Genomic DNA, 23891 nt, shown 5'->3' with positions numbered 1-23891 from the left:
ACCTTTGCTGGCTGCTCGGGCGATTCTCGATATCGGTTACACAGTATTAACACACAGTATCAGTGGATACTCCCACTGTCTCGTTAGACTATTTTTTTTAGATTTTCCACCTTTTTGAACTTTCCCTCCTGCAAAGTTTACAATCACGGTAGTCTATATTATTCGTGACTAAGACGTTCTACGGTCATTGACGGGTTTGATTCGTGACGGAAACAGATCCAGCGTGGTGCGTTGACATCCCTTCCCACTAACTTCAATACATATCGACCGACGTTGGATACTAAGTGATAAGGCGGTCATATTTTTATTCCTCAATATCTCAGAATCAAAGTATCATATCCGCTTTTTGATTCTCAGGCTTATTACTGGAGCTCATGATATCACTCGTAACGTTCGTGGCTGTACTATCTTATCTTGGTTAGTAGAATGTCTTGATGTGTGATCTTCAACACCAAAACACAGTTACGAACCGGTGATGAAACGATTGGCACAGGCTTCTCTGTCGTGCGTAGCAAAATGTGATATCTACAACTTCGCTATAGCCTCCGTACTCTTATGTCCATCCCCCCTCACCTCCCAATACTCCCTCACCTTCTCCCTCGCAACATCCACCGCGCCAGCATCCTCGACCGTACTCGGCACCTGGACCTCCTTCTCAAACTCCTCGTGCACCGCGTTCTCCAACAGCTCCCTCAGGACGCGGCGCAGCGTCTTACCGCTGCGCGTCTTGGGAATCATTCCCTTGCCCTGGATGAGCCCGCCCAGCGTGGCGATGGCGCCGACCTGCGACCGCACGAGCGCGTTGATCTCGTCGGCGAGCTTCGCGTCGGGCACCGCCGAGGTCGGGTGCTCGGGCGTCGAGAGCGTGATGAAGGCGAAGGGGAGCTGGCCCTTGAGCGCGTCCGGGATGCCCACCACGCAGGCTTCCGCGACGAGGGGGTGGGATGTGATGGCTTGTTCGAGGCCGCCTGTTTTATCTTGTTGTTAGCTTTGGGGGGCTTTCTATTTGGCATGGAAAAGAACTCCCAAGGACGAGGACGAGGACGATGCTTACCACTTGACAAACGATGAGCGCTGACGTTGAGTACGTCGTCGTTACGGGACATGACGTTGACGTAACCCTCGACGTCGATGTAGCCTGCATCCCCCGTATCCAACCACTTGCCATTGAAACGCTTCAGATAGCCTTTGTAAAACCGCTCCTCATCCTGCCACAGAGTTCTGAAAGCAGTCGGGGCAAGAGGCAACCCGAGGACGATGTTTCCCATCGTGCCTCTCGGAAGTTCCTTGCCGTCATCATCCACGATGCGGACGTCGAAGCCAGGCATGGCTTTTCCGGCGCTGCCCGGCTTGATCTTGGGAGGCGGATGGCCACGCAAATCCGTACCGCGGTCTTTTCCGGCATGCGGCACGAGAGCCCGCCCCGTGATGGGCGACCCGGCTTCCGTCGACCACCAGTTGTCCACAACATGGGCGTCGACTGCGCCGTAGGTTTCAAGGAGCTCCTGGTACACTGTGATGATTGCCGGTTCGGACCGCTCGCCCGCCAAGAAGAGCCCCTTGAGCGTCCGGAGGCCGCCGCGCTCTCCGATCTGCTTGAAGAGCTTGTTCTCGGGATCGTCGCGCTTGATGGCGCGGAGAGCCGTCGGCGCTGTGAACATGGTGTTGACCTTGTACTCTTCCACGATGCGCCAAAAGGCTGAGGCATCTGGTGTGCCGACGGGTTTGCCCTCGTAGAGGACGGTGGTGGCACCCGTGAAGAGGGGGGCGTATGCGATATAGCTGTGCCCTACGACCTAAACCACCTAACATTAGAATCTGACCCAGCCCCGTGGGAGCTTGACGAAACGTACCCATCCAATATCTGACGCTGTGAACGAAACACATCCGGGGCCGTGGATGTTGAACAAGTAGCTGATAGAAAGATGCAACCCGACAGCGTGTCCAGCAGCATCCCTCAACACGCCTTTTGGCGTTCCCGTCGTACCAGATGTGTGGATGATGTAGATCGGGTCCGTCGACTTCACAGGCACGCAATCGGCCCTAACGCCCCTCGCACGACAGCTCTTTACAATGCTCTGCCAGTTCCTCTCACCGTCGTTCCTCTTGATGGGGTTCCACCGGATCTGCTCGCGCTGCCATACAACCACCTTGTCGGGTTTGTGCTTGGAGATCTGGCAAGCCTCCTCAACGAGCGGCTTGTAGCTCATGGGCGGCTTATTACCGTCGATACCACACGAAGCCGTCAGGATGGCCACGGGCTGAGAGGCCTCTATACGCTGGGCGAGAGCGGCCGGTGCGAACCCGCCGAATACGACGGCGTGGATTGCACCTAGGCGACTGACGGCGAGTATGCCTATCAATGCCGCGGGAATCATGGGCACTAATAGTAGTGTAAGGTTTGGATCGGAAAATTGGCTATCCGACAATGAGAAGAATACTTACTATAAACCAAGACGACGTCGCCCTTTTTCACTCCTTCTTCCCTCAGCGCCCCGGCGAAGACCTCAACCTCGTCGAGTAGCTGCTTGTATGTGAGGGTCTGCTTGGTATTCGTTACAGGACTGTCATAGTATATTGCCGGCGCATCACCCCTGCCATCGTGAACGTGACGGTCTACGCAGTTGAAACAGGTCGAGATTTCTCCGTCCGGAAACCACTCCCAAGAGTCGTGGGTGACGCCGCTCTTGAGCGTCTTCTTGGTGACTTTGAGTGTTGAAGAGGGCTTCTTGTGCCAGTGCAGGTGTTCGGCCTGGTGGGCCCAAAAAGACTCCGGATCCTCGAGGGAATGACGCAAGACTTCGTCTTGAGGGTGTAAGTTGTCCATATTTACAGCGGCTTGCTGTCTGGCGTTGCCGAATGTGTGGTAAACTCGATTGGCTGTGAAGAAATGAGACAATGAGCGCTGGTGAGATTACGACAGAAAGATGAAGGAGGTCCGAAATAGCATCAAAACTATAGAAGCATTACTCGTGGAGACTACATGAGTCCTCTCGGCTTCGGCTCTCTCAAACAGTCGGACGGCTGGAAGTTTGGAGGTTGGGACGGCGTTGAGATACGAGACAGCTCTACCCTTGCAGCAGCAGCTGACGTGCCCTCTCTCCCCTTGGACCTTGGTGCGTTGGCTGGCTTGACCTGGGGTTGCCGCTGAGGAGGCACCCTTCCCCGCATTCCGTTGACCCGGGGTAAGGGGAGCGACCGTCATTGCCGACCACGCCGACATCGCCAACCGACCTTGGCTTCTTCCAACGGCTGGTGACCCCACGGGGTTCGATCTTCGTCCGATTGCTTATTTTCGCCTGCAGCTCACAGATCACAGCTTGCAGGCCTTTCTTTGTCTTCGTTGGGGTTTGAGTAATTGAGTATCTAAAAGGCCTTGAGAGACGATTGATAAGTACCTTACACAGCCAGACTCAACGAAGCTCTCGCTCTCGAGAAAGAAAAAGGCATCAATTAACATTATTGAAGATCGACTCCTCTGATAGTTTCGTTAAATACTTGTCCAGTCTCACTATAGAGCAAGTGAACGCTCTATAAGTGAGGGACTGCTTCATCAATTCTCCTTGAAGATACTGGTGGTGAGGTGACTGGGACTATTTCCCCAGAGACGGGCGATGGTCCCACCCGGCTCCCCGCAAGACCCATCCGTCCCGTATCACACTTGCCTGTCTGCGCAATCAAGTTTACCCAAGTGTAAACTCCCGAAAGTGACTCGAAGCTAAGTGTAAGTGTGAGGGAGAACATCCCGAGAACTTTCGGGGCTGCAGATCCAACTACAGAAACACGGTCAATCCAACAACGCGTCCCATAACTACCTCCCTATCCAGGCAATGGGAAGTAGTAAAATTGAGAAGCCTTCGCAGTAGCTCTGATTGTGCCAGGACAATTGTAGACACACCGACGCTCCCCGAAGCCCTCGTCTTACTATCCCAATACGGTCGAAATTCCAACTCGCTCGCCCCGAACACCTCATCCGGACAGGCAATCACCCGTAAACCATAGGATGTTCACGATGTCTTATAAGTCTGCAGGGCAGAGGGCGAGAGTCAACACGCGCAAGACATTCGAGCCACCGCTTCAAGCGGCACGACATGACCAATGGCTCCGGCCCAGCCGGCTTCCACCGGGTTCAACGGTCTCCACGCCCTCCAGGATCCGGTACGATCACCCGCAGGTCGAGGGAGGATAAGACTCTCTCACGCCGCGTATCCGTAAGGAAGCTTGAAGGTGAGCAGCAGGAGAAACGAACCCGAAAGGCCCCCGGCCCTCGGGGAGGGTTACCCATGAAGATTATCTTCCCCAGCGCCAAGCTTCGACTGACAGGCGTCAAGCAAGTGATAACTGTATGTAACCCTGTCGCCCTATGAAATGTCATCCGCATCCGTGATGCCTCTAGCATTTATGCCTCATTTGTTCCGAAGAATCCTGGGTGACAATCCATGCGCTCTAATGCATTCGTGGAAATTCGATTGATGGCGATCAGCGCATAGTGGCTCAGTTGGGTTGTTAATCTCGCTTACGTCCGCGTTTGCAACACCGCTTATGTGCACATATAGAGATTGTCGACGACCCATTAAAGGGATATCGCTCTAGAACGATAGTCTGTTAGAGGGTAGTCCGTACTCTTTACATACCTTGGGTTGAAATTTCACATTCCTCCTACAATGCTTTGTGTTTGGAAAATGTGCTTCACCCACACTCCCAACCCTTTCTTTTCAGCTCACCGTTTTTCTCATTGTAATCTAGAATGGCATAGCCAAAACCATGCGCCTGGAATTACCAGCTGCACTAGGTACGACTCACGAGTATCCGTACTCCGTACTAACGGTATGTTTCCATTTCCAGCTCAGCAACAAAGACCCACACCTCCATGATCCATCACAGCGTGCTCGTCCCGTCCAATCCGGTTGTACCTTTCACCGCTGCAGTAGCGCCCAAGCGCTGCAAGATGCAGGTACGGCGCAGCGCTAGGTACGTCTGTACTCCGTACCCCCGAACGCCCCCTATTTTCCATAAGGTTCTTCTCCATAACAAGGTAAACAAAGAATAAACCACCAAACAAAACAACCTTAATCGATCTGGATGCAACGATGGTAAATCTCAGCCCCCGAATAGCGGTCTGTCAGGCGGGCTGCAGCTCTTAGCTCCTCCTCATACCTATCTCTACCAAGAAGCAATTACGTCGCCCCCCTCCTCTTGGCTGGAATGCCGCGTCTCTCCCAAGACACTCACCTAAGAGAGAAAGGTTTGTACCTCGTATGCGCTCTAGGCACAAGGAATGCGGCACGGCTGCGGCGTAGAAAAGGGGGGTGGAAGAAATCCCAAGACCTAAGCAGAGGCGCCCAGTACCTAGGTATGCTAGGCATGCGGGACTGCGCCCTCTTTCCAAGATACACACTCAAGAACCCTCCTCCACGCAAATGATCTTTCGAAGGTGAATGGCCTTGTTCATCCTTTAGCGAAATGAGGCCGATGTGTTCGCCTCTTCTCTCTCCGTCAGTTCATCTACGAAATACATCCTTCACTCTCACCGGAATCCATATCCGTCAAACCTCGGGGAGTCGGGATGGGGGAAGGGGACCTCTCATCAAGCTCCGCGCTATTGCTAGACTATTTCTCTTCCGGCGTCCTTGGTTGTCTTGAACGTATTTTCGTCGTCACAGCCGTTTTGTCACTTCCCGAAGCAAAGAGTCACCGACTTGCCGATAATGTGATAATGCTCTTGCCCCCGAAGAAGTAGACTAGACGTACATGGAGTTCCGGATCCCGGAGACCGCTTGTGTAATTCTGCCTCCTCGGGATACTATCCTGCTAGGAACTTATTGAACGGACAGTGGTCCGAATGCCTATAGCAATGTCGTATCATCCCCAAGGCAAGCGGGCCATAGCTTGAGAAATTCTCCGAGGTAGATAAGCTCATTACAATTATGAAATCATCCATTCACTTGACGTCACGTCGAAGTGATGGGCTAGCAAACAGCACATTTGGACATTCATACACATTACGCAGCAGTTCGTTTTGGCAGTAGGGCGTGATACACATGAGGATGAGTACTCAATCGTTAGGCGAGAGGAGAATATGATGTGAATTGGGTCAAACAGGTTACTCTGCCGCGAGTAAAGACGAGACAGTCGAAGAATAACCTATCATGGTCGCATTATATTCCCATTCTCTAAGCCTCTCGAAAATGAAGAAAAAGAGGATGGTATGTACCGCACACACACACGCGGATATGATCCTCAATTGGCGATTTGACGGGAATACCGAGCCATAAAAACCGTTATTGGGGCGAAGGTTTGTTTGCAAAGCAAGTACAAGAAGTTGCAGTATTGACAGGTGTGGGTTTACTGCATGGCTTGGGCGTTCCCGTGATTGAGAACTCCATGGCGCCATGCAGGCAAGAAAATGTACCGGGTATTCTGTGGGCGTGTCGTTTCCTATCTCCGTCGTTTTTGGGATCCATTCCCAAGCTCTCCTTATCCAAGGAGACTCCCAAAACTCCCATCCAAAAAAGTACCCATCCAGTCGATTGCGTGTCGGATGGGTTCACAACCGCGCTCCAGTCATTAGGTGTCGTAGGCTCCCCACGAAAATTAAAATATTATCGTACGTCAAAGATCGTAGGGGGAGACGTGGATGGCGAGACGTGAATGTTGATTTAGAGGACGAAAGCAGCGAATCCGAGGACACCGGCCAGACCGGCGCCAGAGAGGGCAGCGGCCTTGCCAGCACCGGCGGTAGGAACGGAGACGGGCTTGGTGGGGGTGATGGCGGCAGTGCCGGCGACGGTGGTCTTGCTGAGGGCGGGAGTGGCGACGGGGATGGTGCCGTTCTTGGTGGGGGCGGCGCAGTTCTCGCACTTGACGATGGAGGAGGTGATGACGGGCTTGGTGACGGTGCAGGGGCAGTCAGTGATGGTCAGGGTGGTGGCCTGGAATGTCATTAGCTTGGGTTCGAGATCGACATGTCTTTAGAGGTAAAAGGTCGGGCCATCTCCGAGTCTCGGGGAGCGTCAAAGCCGGCGCTTGGCCGGCGAGCGCCGAGACACTCTGAAATCATCCCGTCCACCTCCCGAATTCGACGTACCTTGGTGATGGTGTAGGTCTTGTCAGCGTGGGAGATGACAGTGGGACCAGGGCAGTAGGTGGTGTAGGCAGAGACGACCTCAGTGACGTAGGTGACGTTCTTGTTGGCCATGGCGCCGGTGGCGGCGAGGACAAGGGCGGCAGCGGAGAACTTCATTTTGACGGTTGTTTGGGGAGGAGAACTTGGTATTAAGACTCGAAAGAGTTATAGATGCGAGTTGAGGATTAGGTGGTTGGGTTAACGAGTGAAAGCGACTAAAAAGTCTGGGTCGGTACTGAATGAGTGAGTGTGGGTGAGGAGGGAAAGGGAAACGGGAGACGGGATGGCCTGGAGGAAATGAACTTATATACAGAGATGGGCGCAATGGAACACGACATGGGAACTGGGGGCGGTGGACACTGACTGGGCTCTCTACCTTAGTGCCTGTGCTACACTACCTTGGGGCCCTGCCTTGCGGTAAGGTAATGGGATGGGTCAGGGACGACGGTACCTTCGCCCGGTCATGAAGGGTGGAGCAACGCATCTCCCAGGCCTGGAGATGAGAAGAGGAGCTGGACTGGGAGGGCGAAAGAGAGCACACGCCGCCTTTCCTCCAGACCCCTGCTAAGAGGGACACGATCCATGGCTGAACAAGGGGGGCTGGTTTCTGTTCTCTTTCGCTATTCACTGACCAGCTTATTTCACTTGGGACGAATCAGAAGTGGGCTAGACGAACGGGTTCTTGGTAACGAGGGGAGTAAACACGAAGAAAAGACCATTGTGGATGACTTGTGTGGACGGACGGGAAAGGGGGTAGACCAGGTATGGTGTATGTGCTTGTGCGTGTTTTTTTTTGCGCTTCCTACGTTTGTTGCTGGTGGCTTTGGCAGTCCAGAATTGGCCAGGCAGACGAAGCGGCTACTCCCCTTTGGCCGAGAGGGGGGCGGGAAAATAGGATTGACAAGTTTGGTGGTGTGGTTGCGCAGAGAAGACGGGAAAAGCAAAAGAGAAGTCGAAAAGACTGGGCTAGAAATTGATTCTCGGAGTACGTACCCTCCAAAATGGGATGAAATCAAATGGGGGGTGTGAAAGAGGATGGGAAGAATATGCACACAAAGGGGACCGACCTTGGAGCGCGGGAATTGAGGTGTGGGATTCATTTACCTTTTGACCCACTCGGACCCAGATGACCACTTAGATCCGGGTATCATTGGGTGTAGCAAGATAGAGTACGAATAGAGCCACGAGGTGACTGACCAGCAAGCGCTTGCTTTGCTTCATCAGATCGTTCGTTGATCGTCTGTGTTTTGCTTCACACTGTCGCTCGGAAGCACCCTTTGAAAACTCCTTGCGTGGGAATCAGTCCTCGACTCTGGTCGCGGCCCTCCTGATCGCTCCGAATCTGCAAGGAGTTCGGACGAGCGAGATGAGATGACTCGAGCCCACCTCAGGAAACAGAGTCAAGGACTCAAGGTAAGCTTGAGCATTTTCAGCGGGTCGGCCAACCGTTGACCACGCATCTGGGCAGCGAGCTGGCCATACTCCGTAGACACACGAAAGATCCGTACACGTACGCATCGCTCTTTCCTGTCATGCTGGCAGATCCAATAGCACTGGCCAGCCGTTTCTCGGCAGAGATGCTTGCTCAAAGGCGGGGAAGCCTTTGCTTGATGCGCAGCCGTGATCCGAATTTGCAGGCCGCCATCCGTCGGCCAGCATTGCCAGTGACAGTCGTATCTTTCATTTGACTGTAAGACGTTTTGTCAGGCCCCTGCCTTTCTCTCCGCCTTAGCTGAGTGAACGCGACACGCATTCAGACGTGTTTGCCAACTCACCTGTGGCCGCGGCAGCCGGTGCTGACGGCTGACGGACCAGTGTCAAGCAGTGTGCGAATCAAGTCAGGATTCAGGAACAAAACCTCGCGCTAATGCAGGTACCATGCAACGCCCAAGTTGACAATGCCCGCCCTCGGATGTGGAGACGGCGGCGACAGGTTTACTGTTCCAGACTCCCAGCTGACGGCCTGATCCCACAGCGACAAAAATAAAGTAGTCGAGACTACTATGAGAGTCCAGCAGCGAATCTTCTTCCGTAGAACGTCTTTCGGGGCTGCTGACGGGGCTGTATCGAAAGCTGTGGCTTGCGTCTTTTCCGATAGAAGAACATGCTCAAGCTAACGAGAGCCTGTCCAACGTTGAATTCGCAAGCCAGTTGGCTGTTCTCAGGCGGGCAGCAAGCCACGAGCTTTGTCCGTTCGCACTGCGTGAAACCTTCGATGAGACAATTGTTTGCATTGGACGGAGGTGTTCTCGTAGACGGGAAGTTATGGCTGGCTTCGACGTCGTGGTTGCCAGCTGTGCCGCATGCCCCGCAGTGTACGAGGGAGAAGGAGACGTATCCGTGAATTCGCTATCGTTCCCGTACTCCGTTCCATAAACAGCTGCCGTTGTCATGGGTTTGCAAGGGCTATGATAGGTGGTAGAAGAGAGGAGAGGGGAGATCAAACTGGAGATGTTGGGGGCTTGGAGTCCGGGACAATGGAGAACGGAATCGGACTTAAAGCAGCAACAAGGAAGTCTCAGAGGACTTAGGTATCTAAGAGATGTGATTGGCCTAGCTAGTGGGAGACCCAAAAGTAGCCTGCTCGTTTGGGGAAGAGGAGACGGCCGCTATTGCAGACCTCAACTTCAATTCTGAAGTACGGACACTCCGTACCTTCCTTTTCTTGGAGAATCGTGCAAGGCGTTCGGCCCCTGCGGGTTCCAACTTCGACTTCATCTGGGCAATCTGGGCAGTAGGTTACGAACCGGGAAAATATGCCGCAGCCGACTCACGGTCAGGGGGTCGAATTGAATGCCAAGTCTGGCAATGACGAGCCGTCGGGATCTAGAAGCGCATTCCTTTTTTTTTTCCTGTACGCCAATTTCCTTTGCTGCCATGGTGCGTCTCTTACCTTACACAGTACCTACCTACCTCAAGGCAAGTATGGCATGCAGCTTCCTGCCCGTTCTAGTCAGTTGCTACTTGTCAGTGATGCACCGTACTAACATCCTTCCCATCTGACCGAGGAAAAAAGTCGAAGGAATGTTTTTTACAGAAACATCCAAGAGCCACCTACCCGCCGCCGTTGAGAACACCGGACGGATCGCCCATCGGATGAAGGCTCCATTTTTAGCCACAGTTCGTCTGAGGGTCACGCTCTCAGACATAAACACTGGACGACGACCAACATCTCGAAACATTAGAAGGTGGCCCCTCAGATCTGCCCTGAAGCACAAATAAACTTCAGGTCTCCCGTCTAGGTCAATCGCGGTCAGTGTCATAACAGTTACCTACGATGCTGCTCAGCTATACTGGCACAACTGGGTTTTGAAAGATGTGCCAGGGCAAGACAGGGTTCCTACAGGTTTCCTGCACATGTTAGATTCTCGCGGGGTGCAGGGGACACATTTAAGAGGTCACACTCACACCCTAAGGGTCTCCGGGGCCCCAGCACTCTCCGGCCTCCGTTGTGGCAGGTTTTCTTCTAAGTTCTAGAGAACCGTTGCCCGCCGTTTGAGTCTAAGTCGTTGCGTACAGCGGAGACAGGCTATCTTAATCGCTCAGATAAAATCGACGTTGATTGCCTGTCACCGCATCGAGATCCTGCCATGTTGTGAGGTGGAATCCGCGGCCAACTTCTCCACGGAACCCGAACGACGTCAACAGGTTATATTTATCTGTACGAAGGACCGATGCGGATATATCACTGTTCAGGCAGAATCGACACATTTGACGCGAATAGCGCCAAAATGTATCAGACGCGATACCGCCACGAACGAGTGGCACAGCGAATGTCTTTCCAAAGCCTCACTCTCCTTTTCGTATATTCTACCTTCCGGTTAGGGAGAAAAACAAGCAGAAAACAACTCCAAGATCCCATACAATGGCATCCGTCCTATCATTGATAGATGTCTCCGCCGCAGCTGTGGATTTGAACTCACCCAACACTTTGATCACTTACAGGGAGCTCATCTGGCTCATTCCGAGATGTCACCACCTAACTCGCCCGACTCAGCGGCTTCACGACTGACCCCTCGTTCGAACTCGAGGCATCTGGCGTTTGTATTCGTATCAATGCAGTTTAGCGAGCTGAATCGTTCTGGTCCAGACGGGCACACTCGCCTCCAACGGCCTAGAAGGCTTAGCGGGGCTACGTGTTCCCGGCCGCCTGCGGCCCACGGGTTGCGGTGGTGTGCCTGGTGGCCTGTGCAGCAACCTGGCCAGGCCAATTCGGGGTGTTACAGCGCACCCTGACCATCAATTAATTTCCACACAACACACACTTTGCTCAACTCAATTGGGACTATTGCCCGATCTTCATCCTTTACCCCTCTCTTCGGCTCACTTTCATCGTGTTTCCGTGCCTGCAGCTTTCATCCTCTCTTTATGCTTATCGTTATATGGAGGCACTCAAGAGACAAGTGGCTCGTAAAACTTCATCAGCCGGGCAATTGCAACACGTATCAACCCACTTCATTCCATCCGTTTTCGAGTCTTTCAAACCTAAAGTTTGCGTATCCAGTTCTATAGTCTCATCCATTAAGCGGTACGCCAGTTCCTAGTTCATGCCAGCATTTCACTACTAGCTTCATCGGCTGCCCGTAGATAGACTATATGTCAAGATCTGGAGAGCCACTCTGTGCCTAGGGAATCCTTGACTGACCTCACTTCAATCTTGACAGCCTGATCTGGGGTACTTCAACTTATGCTAGCTAGAAGCTTACTTCCAGGTGACCAGGCTAGAAGACAAAAATATTCTCGTTTGGCTCGCATGCTCGGCGACGCCTGACGCGAAGTGAGAACGTTGGTGTCCCGCTGCCGAGTATTCTTCTTTCATGAAGCTTTACGAGTCTTGCACGAATTTGAAAACAAAACACATTGAAAGAATTGAGCAGGCGGCGAGGGAGGGTGTTCTCGCTTGGCCTTTGCGCTGGTTAGTCTAGTTTAGATCCGCCCTGTGAGCTCCCCGGCCCTCGACGAGTTTGCTTCGAACTATGCAAACTCGTCAGTTGCCGGCGCCATTTGGCTGGGCATCTTACGAGGCCATGCACCACCATTTTACTGGCTCACCGTCATTTGATGTCACCATTATAAAGGCGCCTCAATCTCGTGATCGATAGTCATTTTGGCTCCAGGGAATACACTATCGAGTGAGAAACATGAATAACTGATAGTCAGAACCACGAACGGGATTTATATCAATCCCTCTCCACTTCCCGCAGTCTTTCGTGACCGAGGAGTTGGGGGCTATCCTAGATACGTGGGATATATATCTCGACGAGCTGCCGCTGCCGCTTAAAGCGCCCTGAGTATTTCAGATCTCTGGAGCTGGGACGTCTTGGGATATCAATGTGGAAAGTCGAGGAAGTCAACAGGGTAGGAGAAACAGCAACAGACTGACTTACCCTTGAGATCCTGCGGAACACTGATAGAATACCTCAGAATTGCGTAAATCAGGATAATGCAGGTCCATTCTAGCTTGTGTTTCTTGAGAGACTTTCGGGATACAGTAACTAACACGTTCACTTCATCGAAATCCCCATTCCAGTAGGGAAATTGACCAAAGATGATACTGAACTAAGCCTGTAAGCTTGTCGCTCATACATGGTAGTCTCAGTCATTGCAACTCGGGCATATTCCAGACTGCGTAAGATGAGGTATATGAAATTTACGGCCAAGAAAATTGAACGGAGACTACAAGTAGCGTTTCCCGGAGCTGTGGTTGGAACCCATGCGGACACGGCACCGGAATACTGGAGCCGGCTACGGAGCGGCACGGGGGCGCCCGAGTGGATTAGTCAGTGGGCCCGGATGCACGTCATTGAGGGGAACCGAACGGGGACCTCGGTGAGACTTCATCTTCTCGAGCTACTGACAAATCTCTTTCATTCTTTTCAAGTTAACTTCTCAAGTGCAGATTGGCAAGGTTGAAATCAAGATCAGAAATTTTTATCAAAATGGCCTCAACAATGAGAGCAGTTGGTGAGTCGAACATGCCTTTCATCGTACATAACAGACAAATGGCTTACAAATACAAAAAACTACAGACATCAAGGACGGCAAAGGTCCCAAGGAGAACCTCTTCATCAATTCCGACACGCCAAAGCCCACGGCGGGCGAAGGTGAGGCCCTGGTCAAGATCAAGGCCTTTGGCATCAACCGCATGGACCAGATCCAACGTCTTGGCAATTACCCGCTCCCGCCCCAGGCGCCCAAGACCCTGGGAGTCGAATTCAGCGGGACTATTGAATCCTTTGGCTCGGGCGACCACGGCAATTTCAAGGCTGGAGATGAGGTCTTTGGCCTCGCGTACGGTGGCGCATACGCCGAGTACATTGCCGTCAATAGCAAGATGCTGCTGCACAAGCCCGATTTCCTGTCCTGGGAGCAGGCCGCTGGTATTCCAGAGGTAAGAAGAAAACTAAAAGCCTGCGTGGTTTCCCCGTCATCTGTTTGCACCACCGATGTCGGCAGTTGTGAAATGCTGACCATGAGTGTACACTAGACCTGGATCACCGCCACGCAAGCCCTGTTCCTCGTAGGCGAGTTCTCAAAGGGCAAATCCGTCCTCTGGCACGCCGGCGCTTCTGGCGTCTCCATCGCGGGCATCCAGCTGGCCAAGGACGCGGGTGCGTCCGCCGTCTACGCGACGGCCGGGTCCGACGAGAAGTGTGACTTTGTGGTCGACAAAGTCGGTGCCACGGCGGCCTTCAACTACAGGGAGGTCGACTGGGCCGAGAAGATCAAGGAGGCGACGGGCGGCAAGGGCGTGGACGTGATTGTCGACTTTGTCGGGGGCGGCTACTTCCAAAAGAACCTCGACGTCGCGGCGCGGGACGCGCGCATCGTCCTGCTCGGCCTGCTGGGCGGGCCCAACATCGAGGGGGCCAACATTGGGCCTCTGCTGTACAAGCGGATCAGGCTTGAGGGCAGCACGTTGCGGAGCAGGGACGTGGAGTATCAGGGCAAGTTGAGGGATCGGTTGGAGGAGTATGTGCCGCACTTTAAGACGGGCAAGCTCAAGGTCGTAATTGATACGGTGCTTCCGTGGGAGAAGATACAAGAGGCTCATGCGCACCTGGAGGCGAACAAGAACTCGGGAAAGATCATCTGTACCATTTCGTAGAGGGGGCGTTGCAGATCACTGGTCGAACTTGGTTCAAGACTTTCAAGCTCTAATAACAACTGGTCGGCATAGGTAATGCCAGGCTAAAGAGTGCCTGCTCAAATAACTCTGCGGTTCCACATTATGTGATTTCGACATTTCCATCTGCGTATTGTGTCGGTGTTATTGATCTCTATGGGCGAGGATATTCTGCCAGCAGCTCCCGCTATTCTGCCACCAAGTGTGGCTACGGCAGGCCCTACCTCCGACCACGGAGCCCAGCTGCCCATACCTACCCACTTACCTACCTACCTACCCACCTACTTACCTACTTATAACTACTACTTCGTTAACCTCGCTATCGCTACCGCCGTTAATTAAAACTATTCTTAACGTTAATATACTATAAGAAGAGAATAATTACGAAATTAACAATCCCTTTATTTACTAATATACTATTAATTATAATAATTACGGTTACGTAAAATATAATTACTTATTTTATAATTAGCGCTTTTTTAGCTTATTTAAAGTTAGAATAATACTTAATAAGGCTATTTATAAAGCTAGTTTCGTAATTTAAATTATTTAATATAAACTTTTTACTAAAGTACTAACTATTATTATTTATTATTATACTTATAACTTATATTATAATTAAAAATAGTAATATTTTATAAAGTTAACTTATTTAAATAAATATTATAAATCCTTAACCTCGTTTATAAACTACTATTAATAAATCGTTATTAGCTTTTTAAATAATAATTAGCTTTTTTATCTTATTATTAATAACTTCTATAATTATTATAACTACTTATTTAATAATATTAACGCTTTTATATATTATTACTATATATTACTATATAATAAAAAGGATTAAATCGTTAATTAATAAAATAAAGGTATTTAACTTATTTAAATCTTTTTAAGTTTATAATTAAAAAGTAGCGATTATAATAATATCGTCGCTCGTAATATATTTAATATATTAGCTACTTATTACTATAACGAATTAAATAATAAGACCCTTATTAAGTAATTATTTAATTAATTACGCAATTTAATAAAATCTTAATACCGCTTCTAACGTAATAACACGGGCTATATTACGAGCTTATTTATTGTATTTATTACTATAATTTCCTTATTTTAATAATATCTAAATATTCTATTAATAAATTCTATATATAACTAACTAATTTAATATACTATTATTTAATATTTACGGAGTAATTAATAATAATTATACTTTTTAAGTCGCGAGCTACTTTTTATTTAATAAAAAAAAAGCTAATTATAATTAGGTTATTAACTAGTTATTAGTATTACTCTGGGCTTATAAAATTCTTTTTTTATAAATTACGTATATAAATCGTAAGATTATTTTATTTAATATTTTTAATAATAATACCTAATTTAAAATAGTACTGTACGTATTTTATTATTAATACGTTAACCTTAATATACTAATCTAGACCTAATATTACTTCGGCCCGGCTATAAAGGACGAGACTAATATAGTTATATATAACCCTTATTTTTAATAATTTTTTACGGATTAGAGTAATCGCTTCCGTAACTAATTAATAACTATATATTATAACTAATTATTTTATAAGAGATTAGGCTATAAGTACTTAACTAATAAGGCTATAATATAAGTATAAGTATATTATAAAACTAAAGCTTACTAAGTCCTTTATAAGGGCTCTACTTCTTAAAAAGTTTTTTTATAATACGAACCGTATACTAATTACTAAGTTATTAGTATTTTATTACTAACTATATTCTAAATTTATTATAATTACTCCCCCCTTATATAACTTTAGTTCTTAAAGTTATTATATAATATCTTTTTTTAATACTAATAATAAAGTTATTAATATCGTTATTTATAATAAATTCTATAAGGCGTTAATAATATCCTTTTTTATTTAAGAATAAAGTATTATTCCTATTTTCTTATTTAACGGATATTTTATTATTATTATTTAGTAATAGCGTACTAATTAATTACTAAGTTAGTAATATATATTTATAATAAAATATTCTAATTATTATAATATATAAAAGCCCGCCTAGCCTCGTAGTTATTATTATTATTACGCTATTAAATATAATAAAAGATTTTTCTTTTATTACTAATTACGTATTTACTTTTTCTTTCCCCCTTTTATTTAGTAACCGTTCTACGAATTCTTTCTTATATAATTATATTTTTTTTTTATAATATTCTAATTCTGTATTATCTTTTAATTATAACTCTCTTATTATACTATTATTAAGTATTTGCTAAAATATTTACTATTTTACGTATTTAAAATATACTTAATATAAAATATAATTTTAAAAAGGGCTTTTATAGTCTCTATAGTAATACTCCTTATATACGCTACTTAGTTAGTATATATTATAATATTAACGAGCTCGTTTATATTACTAGCGCTTACGTTACTAAGTATATTATTTATTAAATTAATAAAAAAAAGTGTTCTACTATAAGTTATTAAGTCTTTGCTAATCCGTTATTAAAATATTAGTTAATAATATTTCTTAAGTTCCTAAGGAGCTATATAGCGCTATTTAGTTTATTTAAAATATTTTTATAAAGTTTTATAATATTAAGGAGTAGGGTAGCTTTAATTTTTATAAATATAGCCGCGTTTTCTATACTTTTAGTTATATTATTAATACGTAAAAAAAAGTTATTACTTATATCGCTAACTTATTAATAAGTAATAAAGCGAAAAAGGTTTATTTTAAATAGGCTACTCTTTAAGAGCTCGCTACTAATTATAAATATCTAAACTTATTAATCTCGATTATAATAAGTTATTAATAATCGTTTAGCGAATTTTCTTCTTATTAACTTAGATTTCTTTTTTTAAACTAATATTTTTAATATTAATAATAAAACTAAAATTATTTTTTACCTTAGTCGCCTCTAACTAGCTTATTTTTATAATAATAACTATATAACTACTTTATAAAATAACCTTAATACTTTAATTTAGTACTATAAAAAGACTCCTAAGGGTATTATTATTATATATATTTAGGAGTTTTTTATTTTTTTTATTTTTTATAAACGCGTTACTAAATTTTTAATAAATAAGGTATTTACTTATATTATTATTATATATAATAATACCCCTATTTCCTACGGTCCTAAGACTCGGACTTTTATTAAAAAGCGTACTCTTATTACTAACTATATTTTTAATAATAATAACGAGTAAAACGACTTTAGGTTTAAGTTTAATAAGTCCTAGTATAAAAATACTAAATTTAAAAAGCTCAGTAACGACTTAAAGAATTCTTTTTCTTAGTATTATAATAAGTACTACTATTTTAATATTAATAACTTACTAACCCTTACTTATAATACTCTTTTTAATATAAATAAGGGTACCCTAGTTTTTAGTTATATTATTCTAAATCTTAATAAAACTAATATTACGCTCTTCTTATTTTAAATAAAAGCTCTATAATAACTTAACGAGGCTATTACTTATATTAAGGTTAAAGCTATGGGTTATAATAAATAGTTTAATATTAATAAGTTCTTTATAAATATTAATATTACTAAGGTCCCTTAGCTTAATTAAGATTATAAGAGTATTATTTTAAATAACGTCCCCCTTTTTTAACTTATCATTAATAATAATAACGTTATACCCCCTACTTTACCTCTTATTTTACTTTTTATTATAGCTCTTATTATATTTCTTATTATAACTCCTATTATACTTCTTATTATAGTTCCCGTTATACTTCTTATTATAGCTCCTATTATACTTCTTATTATAGCTTTTAATAATAACTAAATAATAAACGCTTTACGAATTATTATTATTAATATATATAATACTCTATATAACTTTAATTACCTCCCTCTTACTTATCGTAATATTAATAAAGTTAATAGCTTTATTTTAAATAGTTAGCTAAGTATACGTACGAAGCCTCTTCGCTTTTTACTTACTAAGTAGATTATTATTATTAATTATTAAGCTTTAAAAATATATACTAAAGTTATTATTATTCTTATTAATATTACGTAAATTACTCCCCTTATATAATTAAATCTTAGCGATTTTTTAATAATATATTACTAAAAATTATAATATTATATCTTTTTTTTAAGAATTACGCTAGGCTAAATAAAAAGGGTTCTATAAAGTATTATTAATTAATTTATTTTTAGCAACTTTTTATTACGAACTTAATATTTATTATCCTATTTTATATATACCCTTTTTTTATAACGTTTAAATTTTTTAACTACTTCTATTACTTTTTTAAAATACTTAATAAGCTCTTACGTATTATACTTAATAAGCTACTTAGCTTATTTAATAAAATATTATAAGTTTCCTCTCTTATTTTATATTATAACGATTTTTTTAATTTCCTAAACGTTTTATTCGTTCTTTAACTCTAAGAGATTTACTATTTAGTTACTAATTATTTAGTAATTTCTTTATAATTTAAACTAAGAAATTAAATAAATATTATATATTTTCTAATACTACTTTAATAAATATATTTAATAAGCCTATTTTCCTATCCTTTTAGCTATTACTATTTTAATATATTTCGGTACTAATTTATTATTTTTAAATTATATATTTTTTATTAATAAGCTAACGACCTTTTTATAATTAAACTTTTTTAAAGTATATTTTTTATTATAATAAGCTACTTAGCTCTTAAAAACTTATACCTACGCTTATATAGCTTAGGCCCTAATTTTTTTAATTTTTTAAACCCTTTTCTAAACCCCCTAAACTATAGTTTTATAATTCCCCCTAATAGAGCAATCCGCTAGGGCCGTACTATGTATTACGTATTAGGGAAAACTAGGTATATTACGCTTTATACTTAATTACTAATTAAAACTCTTAACCTTTTATTATAATCCTCTAAGTTCTAACTATTTAGAGGGCGAGCTATACTTATTTTAATATATATAAGACCTCTTAGTACTAGCCTACGTAAGTAGTTAGATTCCGTATTATATACTCCTTCTTATCGAGGGTTAGGGGACCCCTTATATATTCCTTTATATTTATAATATAGCCCGTATTAGAGGGATTTTTAGTTTTATAAAGTATAATTTCTAAGCTAGCGTTAATATACTAAATCTTAATATCTATACTAGCCCGGCTATTTATAACGTTCGTACTATTATTTAGCTAGATTCTATATTATTAAAAAGTACTATACTACTCCTTAAGTATGCTTATATTAGCTACGATAGCTAGGGCGTCGAGGGGGCCTAAGAATCTATCGAGCCCTAGAGGGGGGGACCTATCGAGGGGTATCTTTAGAGAGTCCTAGCCCGCTAGTTACTAACTATATACTAAGAGGTTCTTAACGAGGTAGTATTTTAACTAACTAATCTCTTAACTAGTTATTTAACTAGTTATCTAGGTAGTGGTTTATATATTAATAAGTTTATTTAGTAGATTTATTTAGTAGATTTATTTAGTTTAAATAAAAAGTAGTTTTAAGCAATATTAGAAGCGATAAGGATAAAAAGAATTTTTGCGAGCTCTAAGTAGTAAATATTAGCTTATTTAGCCCTTTCTCTAGAAACCTTTATATTATTATTAAAGTTTAAAACTTTTACGGTTAAGGAAGGCCGCTTCTAACTATTACGGCCGATTATTATAGCTAACTATTACGGCTAACTTCTATTATTAACTTTTCTAACCGGCGCTACTACGTAATAAAAAAAGTAGCTTACCTATCCCGAATTATATAGTAGTTTTTATATTAAAATTACTATATTACGTTAAACGCGTGCTTAGGGTATATTATACGTATTATATAGTTAAAAAGTATACTATATTATATAATTTTCTTTAAAAGCGTAATCCCGTTAAGGTCGATCTTTTATATTTATAAAGCCGGAAAAAAAACCACTACATAGCTTTATAATTAAGTATATATTTAATATACTTAGAGTAATAGCTATATAATACTATATATAAAAATACTTTTATAATAAAATATTAGCTATTATTATATATAAACTCGGCCTCTTTTAACTATACTACTTATTTATTTAATAAGCCCTCGGTATAAATCCTTAAATACTTTTTTAATATTTAATAAGTCCGCTCTATTTAACTATTTATTTATAAGTAATACGTAGTAAATAGTTAATAATATATTACCTATTCTTTAGTAAACTCTTTTTAAAATACGCTTATAAAAAGCTTATTTTTATTTATAATAATACTTTTTAGTATACCGAATTTATATTTAACTTCTTAATATAAAATACTTATTATTTATATTATATTAAATATTTTAATAATAAGTAAGAACTTTACGAACTTTATTATATAATAAATAATAATTAAAATATTATTATACTTTATACTATTACTACGAGTACTTAGTAATAGCCCTATAATAAAATCTATAAATATTTCTTAAAATAAATATAAGAGTAGTAGTAATAACTATAGCTACTTATATAGCTTATATCTTAGGATTATAACTCCTAAATAATACTTATAATTCTTAACGTATTCCTAAATATCTTATTAAATATTTTTTTAATAAAACTTTTTCTAAATTAGCTTAAGAGTTTTCGTAACTCTTATATAACTTACTCTATAATTATTATAATATTAATAAAAAATCTCTATTTAAAAAAACTCTATTTAAAGAATAACGAGTCTTTTTTTAAAAAATAATATACCCTATTTATTAAATAAATATATTTTTAGCTCGCTAACCGTAATACGAACTTTTATTAATTATAATATATAAAACTCGTTTTTAATTTATAATCCTCTAACGAGCTTTTTAGTTTTTAATAAAAAATAAGAAGCGAATACCGTTTTACCCTTTATAAGCTCCTTTATAATAAAATATAAGATATACTATTTTAATATAATAACCCTAATTTTATTTAACTCTTTTTTATTTTTATAAGATTATTAACGAGCGTTTATTAATAACTCTCTTACTTTTTTATTTTAAGTTATTATAATAATAACTATTATTATTTTATTAATATACCCTATAATACGCTATTAATATAGGAGAGAGGGTTCCCCGTCCTTAGAACTAACTAATATTTAGCTAAGATTATAAAGGGAGGCCTTAACTATTTAAATATATACTTTAATAATATTTTTTAATCTTTTTAAACTAATTATCCTTTATTAAATATTAAGTAGTAATTCGCTAATAAAACGTAGCTTTTAAATTAATATAAAAAGAACGTTTTTATAAAATACTTCTCTTTTTATATAATCTAGTTTTTTAAATAAACCGTTTATTAAGTTCGTTTTCCCTAGCTAGTATTTTAAGTTAAAATTAAATATTAATAGTTTATATACTTATTTTATAAGCCTTTTTTAAAAGTCCCGTATTAATATACTAATTACTTCTTTAAGTATTTAGTAATCCGTTAGAACTATAAATTTTTATAAAAAGCCTTAGAAATAATAAGCTTAGTATTTTAGCCCTTTTATTATAATAAGTAATTCTTATTAACTTATAACCTATTACTACTCCGTATTTAAAAGCTTCTATAACTAATAAGTAATAGGTCGCTATTCTTTATTAGCTTATTATAATAAGATTATTATAATAACTTTAACTAAAATATTAGTTTTTATTTATATAATACGTTATAAATTTTAATATATAAGTATAGTTATCCTCCTAACGGAGTAATCCGCCGGGGCCGTACTATATATTACGTATTAAGGAAAACTAGGTATATTGCGCTCTATACCTAATTACTAATTAAAACTCCTAACCTTCCCCCGCTTTTAACTATTTAGAGGGCGAGCTATACTTATTCTAACGTATATAAAACCTCTTAATACTAGCCCGTATAGGCGGCTAGATCCCGTATTATATACTCTTTTTTATTAAAGGTTAGGGGGCCCCTTATATATTCCCTTACGTTTATAATATAGTTTATATTAGAGGGATTTTTAGCTCCGTAAAATATAATTTTTAAACTAGTATCGATATATTAAATCTTAATATTTATATTAGCCCGGCTATTTATAATATTCGTACTATTACCTAGCCGGATTCCGTATTACTAAAAAGTACTTCGCTACTTCTTAGGCATACCCACATTAGCTACGATAGCTATAGCGTCGAGCTAGCTAAAGAGGGCGCCTAGCCCGAGAGGGGCAGACTTATTAACGGGCATTTTTAGCCTACTAATTACTAACTATATACTAGGAGTAGAGTAGGTTCTCGTCGAGGTAGTGGTTTGTGTATTAATAGGTTTATTTAGTAAATTTATTTAGTAGATTTATTTAGTTTAAATAGAGCTTTAGGCGATATTAAAAGCAATAAGGATAGAAAGAATCTTTACGAGCTCTAAAGAGTAGTAAATATTAGCCTATTTAGCCCTTTCTTTAAAAACCTCTACGTTACTATTAAAGTTTAGAACCTTTACGGTTAAGGGCCGCCTCTAACTATTACGGCCGACTATTATAGCTAATTATTATAGCCGACCTCTACTATCGACCTTTCTAGCCGGCGCCGCCGCAGGGTAGCTTACTTATCCCGAATTATATAGCGGTTTTCGTATTAAAATTACTATATTACGTTAAGCGCGTACTTAGGGTACATTGTGCGTATTATATAGTTAAAAAGTATACCGTATTATATAATTTCCCTTAAAAGCGTAATCCTATTAAGGTCGATCTTTTATGCTTATAAAGCCGGAAAAAAACTACTATATAAGTATAGTTATTAAAATAAAAGCGACCTTTAGCTAATTAAACGCCTTATTTACTTTCTTAGTTTACTAAAAATCTTTTATTTACCCCTTTTTTATTTTTAATAATACTATTATTAATATAACGATACCCGAGTATTTAATAATAAACTTCTAATAAAAGTTATAGAACCCTAAGAATACTTAAATATCCTTAATAAACTCTAGTACTTTTTAATTAGTAATTATTTATATTTATAATAAGTTAATCTTAATTCTTTTTAATATAATAATATAACTTAAGAACTCGACCCTTTTTTAATAAAACGAGCACTTTAATAGTTTAATAAAAAGCCTATATAACCGTAAACGTTAAAAAACTTTTTTAATATCCTCTATATACTACTCTTTTATTATTAAGTAAATTATTAAATTATTTATATATATTATATAATAAGTATTTAATAAATTAGCGAGCGCTTAGTAAATATATACTTAGAACGTTATAGGTATATTCGTTAACTTAAAAAGCATAATAATATACTTAAAATAACCGTATTAGCTCTAGAACGCTATTTTTTATTAATCTTTTTTTTTAATTTAAATATAGTAATAAGTATCCCTAATATTTATTTTTAAAATCTATTTCGCTCTATAAAGCCTATTTAAGAGCTTATTAATAAGTAGTAATAAGTATTAATTTTTTATAATTCCTTATTTAGCTTATAGTAATTTATATAAAGGCGTAGTATACCGTTCTTTTTTAGTATAAAGAGGATCGGTACCCCCGCTTTACTAATTAAAAATATAATATAACCGTTTACTAAGTTCTTAATAATATATATACAAAGCTTATTAAGTTATTTCTCGCTTAATAAATAAATAGGACTATATAATAATTTAGTACTTAAAATTAGGTTAATTAAGTATTCTACCTCGCTATATAGCTACGGTCCCTTTAC

General features: G+C 41.0%; 4 protein-coding genes across 4 annotated transcripts; 2 read left to right on the top strand and 2 right to left on the bottom strand.

Annotated features, from left to right (window-relative positions):
- Window positions 1-380: 380 nt before the first annotated feature.
- Window positions 381-2827, bottom strand: CABS01_05829 (AMP-binding enzyme; the record flags this gene model as incomplete). Its single annotated transcript, XM_060539197.1, has 5 exons — window positions 381-404; window positions 592-968; window positions 1055-1796; window positions 1854-2383; window positions 2446-2827. The coding sequence occupies 5 exons, from the start codon at window positions 2825-2827 to the stop codon at window positions 381-383; spliced, it is 2055 nt and encodes a 684-aa protein (XP_060404592.1).
- A 3832-nt stretch (window positions 2828-6659) lies between these two features.
- On the bottom strand, window positions 6660-7243 carry CABS01_05828 (mmc protein; the record flags this gene model as incomplete). Its single annotated transcript, XM_060539196.1, has 2 exons — window positions 6660-6932; window positions 7088-7243. The coding sequence occupies 2 exons, from the start codon at window positions 7241-7243 to the stop codon at window positions 6660-6662; spliced, it is 429 nt and encodes a 142-aa protein (XP_060404591.1).
- A 1415-nt stretch (window positions 7244-8658) lies between these two features.
- On the top strand, window positions 8659-8814 carry CABS01_05827 (uncharacterized protein; the record flags this gene model as incomplete). The annotated part of the gene is made up of 1 exon (XM_060539195.1): window positions 8659-8814. One exon carries the CDS (start codon window positions 8659-8661, stop codon window positions 8812-8814), a length of 156 nt encoding a protein of 51 aa, XP_060404590.1.
- Window positions 8815-13065: 4251 nt separating this feature from the next.
- On the top strand, window positions 13066-14234 carry CABS01_05826 (zinc-binding dehydrogenase; the record flags this gene model as incomplete). Its single annotated transcript, XM_060539194.1, has 3 exons — window positions 13066-13090; window positions 13156-13517; window positions 13614-14234. The coding sequence occupies 3 exons, from the start codon at window positions 13066-13068 to the stop codon at window positions 14232-14234; spliced, it is 1008 nt and encodes a 335-aa protein (XP_060404589.1).
- Between the last annotated feature and the right edge of the window lie 9657 nt (window positions 14235-23891).

This window comes from Colletotrichum abscissum, assembly GCF_030869225.1.
Source record: "Colletotrichum abscissum strain IMI 504890 chromosome Unknown Scaffold_12.1, whole genome shotgun sequence".
Classification (NCBI taxonomy): Eukaryota; Fungi; Ascomycota; class Sordariomycetes; order Glomerellales; family Glomerellaceae; genus Colletotrichum; species Colletotrichum abscissum.
The sequence above is the reverse complement of the archived record's forward strand: the minus strand, read 5'-3'. Positions and strand labels throughout refer to the sequence as shown.